At 50.9% G+C, this 2,500-nt stretch overlaps 1 protein-coding gene across 1 annotated transcript in view; it reads right to left on the bottom strand.

Moving 5' to 3' along the window:
• LOC311243013 (terminal nucleotidyltransferase 5C-like) overlaps window positions 1-2,500 on the bottom strand; it is a gene marked incomplete at both ends in the record, with an annotated part of 8,732 nt that overhangs the window by 1,300 nt on the left and 4,932 nt on the right. The window contains one exon of the mRNA XM_084332075.1: window positions 2,354-2,500. This exon is cut by the window's right edge and continues 141 nt beyond it. Within this exon, the coding sequence (XP_084188201.1) occupies window positions 2,354-2,500 (147 nt within the window). The remainder of the gene's footprint in view (window positions 1-2,353) is intronic.

The raw sequence follows: 2,500 nt of genomic DNA, 5'->3' as shown, positions 1-2,500 counted from the left end.
GTGGGCTGAGAGTGGCCTGTTGTAGGGCAGGCATTAGACTGCTGGCTATCTTCACCTGCAGTTCTCTGTTGTCCTCTTCGCCACTGAGCTCCGTCTCTGAGGTGTGTGTGTAACTACAGATCTGTGTGTGAGTATCGGTGTGCGACACTAATGTGTCTGGTGAGTCAGGAAGCTCTGATTGTTTGAACGGAGAGGCAGTTTCTTTTGTGGTGAAGGAAAGGGACTCTAAATGTCTTTCTGAATCGTAAGCCACCTGTATAGGTAGTGTCTCTGTGAGTTTTGGAATAATGATGTTCGGTAAGGGCTCTGTGTTTAGCTGAGGAGCTGGCGGATCTTGTGGTAAAGCAGTGATTGGTTCCAGAATGGAGCTGAGGCTTAGGTCTGGGTCTGAGTTGGGGCTCCGGTCGGGGGTTGAGTTGGGGCTTAGGTCAGGCATTGAGTTGGGGCTTAGGTCGGGCATTGAGTTGGGGCTTAGGTCGGGCATTGAGTTGGGGCTTAGGTCAGGCATTGAGTTGGGGCTTAGGTCAGGCATTGAGTTGGGGCTTAGGTCGGGCATTGAGTTGGGGCTTAGGTCGGGCATTGAGTTGGGGCTTAGGTCAGGCATTGAGTTGGGGCTTAGGTCAGGCATTGCGTTGGGGCTTAGTTCGGGGGCTGAGTTGGGGCTTAGGTCAAAGGCTGGGTCAGAAGTTGAGGTAAGGTCTAATTTGTAGGCCAGGTTAGAGTCTGGGGAAGGGCTGGGATCTGTTTCGCTGGGAATAATGATTGTAGTGGAAGGGGTGTGGTCTGTACAGGGATCTACCACAAGGTTAGCCATCAGGTTAGACACAGGGCTTGGGTCTGGATGAGTGGTTATCTCAGGTTCAGGACTGGGGCTAGGGCTATGGTCTGGATCTGAACTAGGGACTATCACAGGTTCCGGGTCAGGGACTGGGTTTGGGTTAGGATTAGGGGTGACCTTCCTACACATCCTCCTAGGAGGTTTAGGAGAGGAGTGTTTGAGAACCACCATCAGAGAAAGTCTACTGGGGGCTTTACCTGTGGGGGGAGCTGGGATCTTCTTGTCTGATACTAGGCTGGGCTGGGTGGGTAATTTGTCCTGAGAGGTTGGTGGTTTTCCTGTATCCAGTGTGTCCGGTGGGTTCTCTGGGTTTTCTATGTGTAGTGTGTTGTGCATCTCCAGTTTGTGCTGTACACTGGTAGGCTGTGTGCTGTGTGTTGGAAATGCACTGGAGGGGCTGGAGAGCAATTTATCGATGTTCAGTGTTTGCTCTCCATCTGTTGCCTCTGTGTCTGAAATCTGTTCAGGGTCATTCTTCCTCTCCGTCTGTGTCTCACGCTCTGTCTCTTTTTTTGTCGTCTTCTCCGCTGCTGAAGGGGCACTTTCCTCTACCTCTGTGTGCGTATGTGTGTCAGTGTTGTTGTGTGTTTCATCCTCCTTGTTGTGGCTCTGATCCTCATTCGAAGAGTTTAAATCCTCTGTGTCACGTGAGTGCTCTTCATTGCGTGAACGTTCCACCAGGGTCACGAGTTCTGTCAGCTCCAAGCGTTCCGTCTGCTCAACAAGGGGTTCTGTGCGTTGAGAGAGTTCCCTCTGGACTGTGGATTCCATCTCGTTTGAGAGTCCCGTGTGGTTTGAATGCGTCGACTGGGTTGGCAGGTTGACAGGATGCTCTGTCTCTTTGGAGTGCTCTATCTGCTTAGAGCATTCGGTCAGGTCAGAGAGCTCCTCGTGATCCACCACTCGTGTCTCGTCCGGCAGCTTTGTTTCATCAGAGCGGTGTACTTGTTGTGAGAGCTCTTTCTGTTCTGACAGGTCTGTCTGTTCCGAGATCTCTTCCTGCTCTGAAGGTGTCTCGTGTTCTGAGACTCTGTTCTCTTCTGAATGCTCTTTCTCCTCTAAATGTTCTTTCTGCTCAAATTCCTCAGCCTGTTCTGAATGTTCTGTCTGATCCAAACATTCCATCTGGCCTGAGAGTTTGTTCACTTCTGTCAGTTTCTTCTGTTCGGAGAGCTCGTTCTGTGTTGAGTGTTCTTCATGATTCGAGCAGTCCTTCTGGTCCGAGTGTTCCGTCTGCTGTGGAATAATTTCGTGTTCTTTCTGTTTTGAGGGTTCCACCTGGTTCAGGGGCTCCGACTGTTGTGAGAATTCAGTCTGTGGCTCATTTTCATGTGCGTCCTCTATCTCATCCTTGTTTACTGCCTGGCTGATAGGAGCCCTCTCACTGCTGGTCATATCTTTTGTAGTGGACTCAAGCCTCTCTGTTCTCGGAACACTGTCTGGCGCAGGCAGAGGGAGGCGGTCTTTATTCTGATTCTCTGAAACCTGGTCCTTGTTATCTAGGCAGTCGGCTACCTGCTGAGCTTCCTGCCTCTGATAAGACTCCAGGAGTGGATCCAGGATGATCTGGAAGGAGTCAACGCTGAACTCAAACTGCCGCCTGAGCATGCTCACAAATTTAAGCTCCAGGTTTTTACCACTGTTGTTGGAGAGGGAGATGAG

Source organism: Notolepis coatsorum, assembly GCF_963971535.1.
Source record: "Notolepis coatsorum genome assembly, chromosome: 16".
NCBI lineage: Eukaryota > Metazoa > Chordata > Actinopteri > Aulopiformes > Paralepididae > Notolepis > Notolepis coatsorum.
This window is presented reverse-complemented; position numbering and strand designations above follow the sequence as displayed.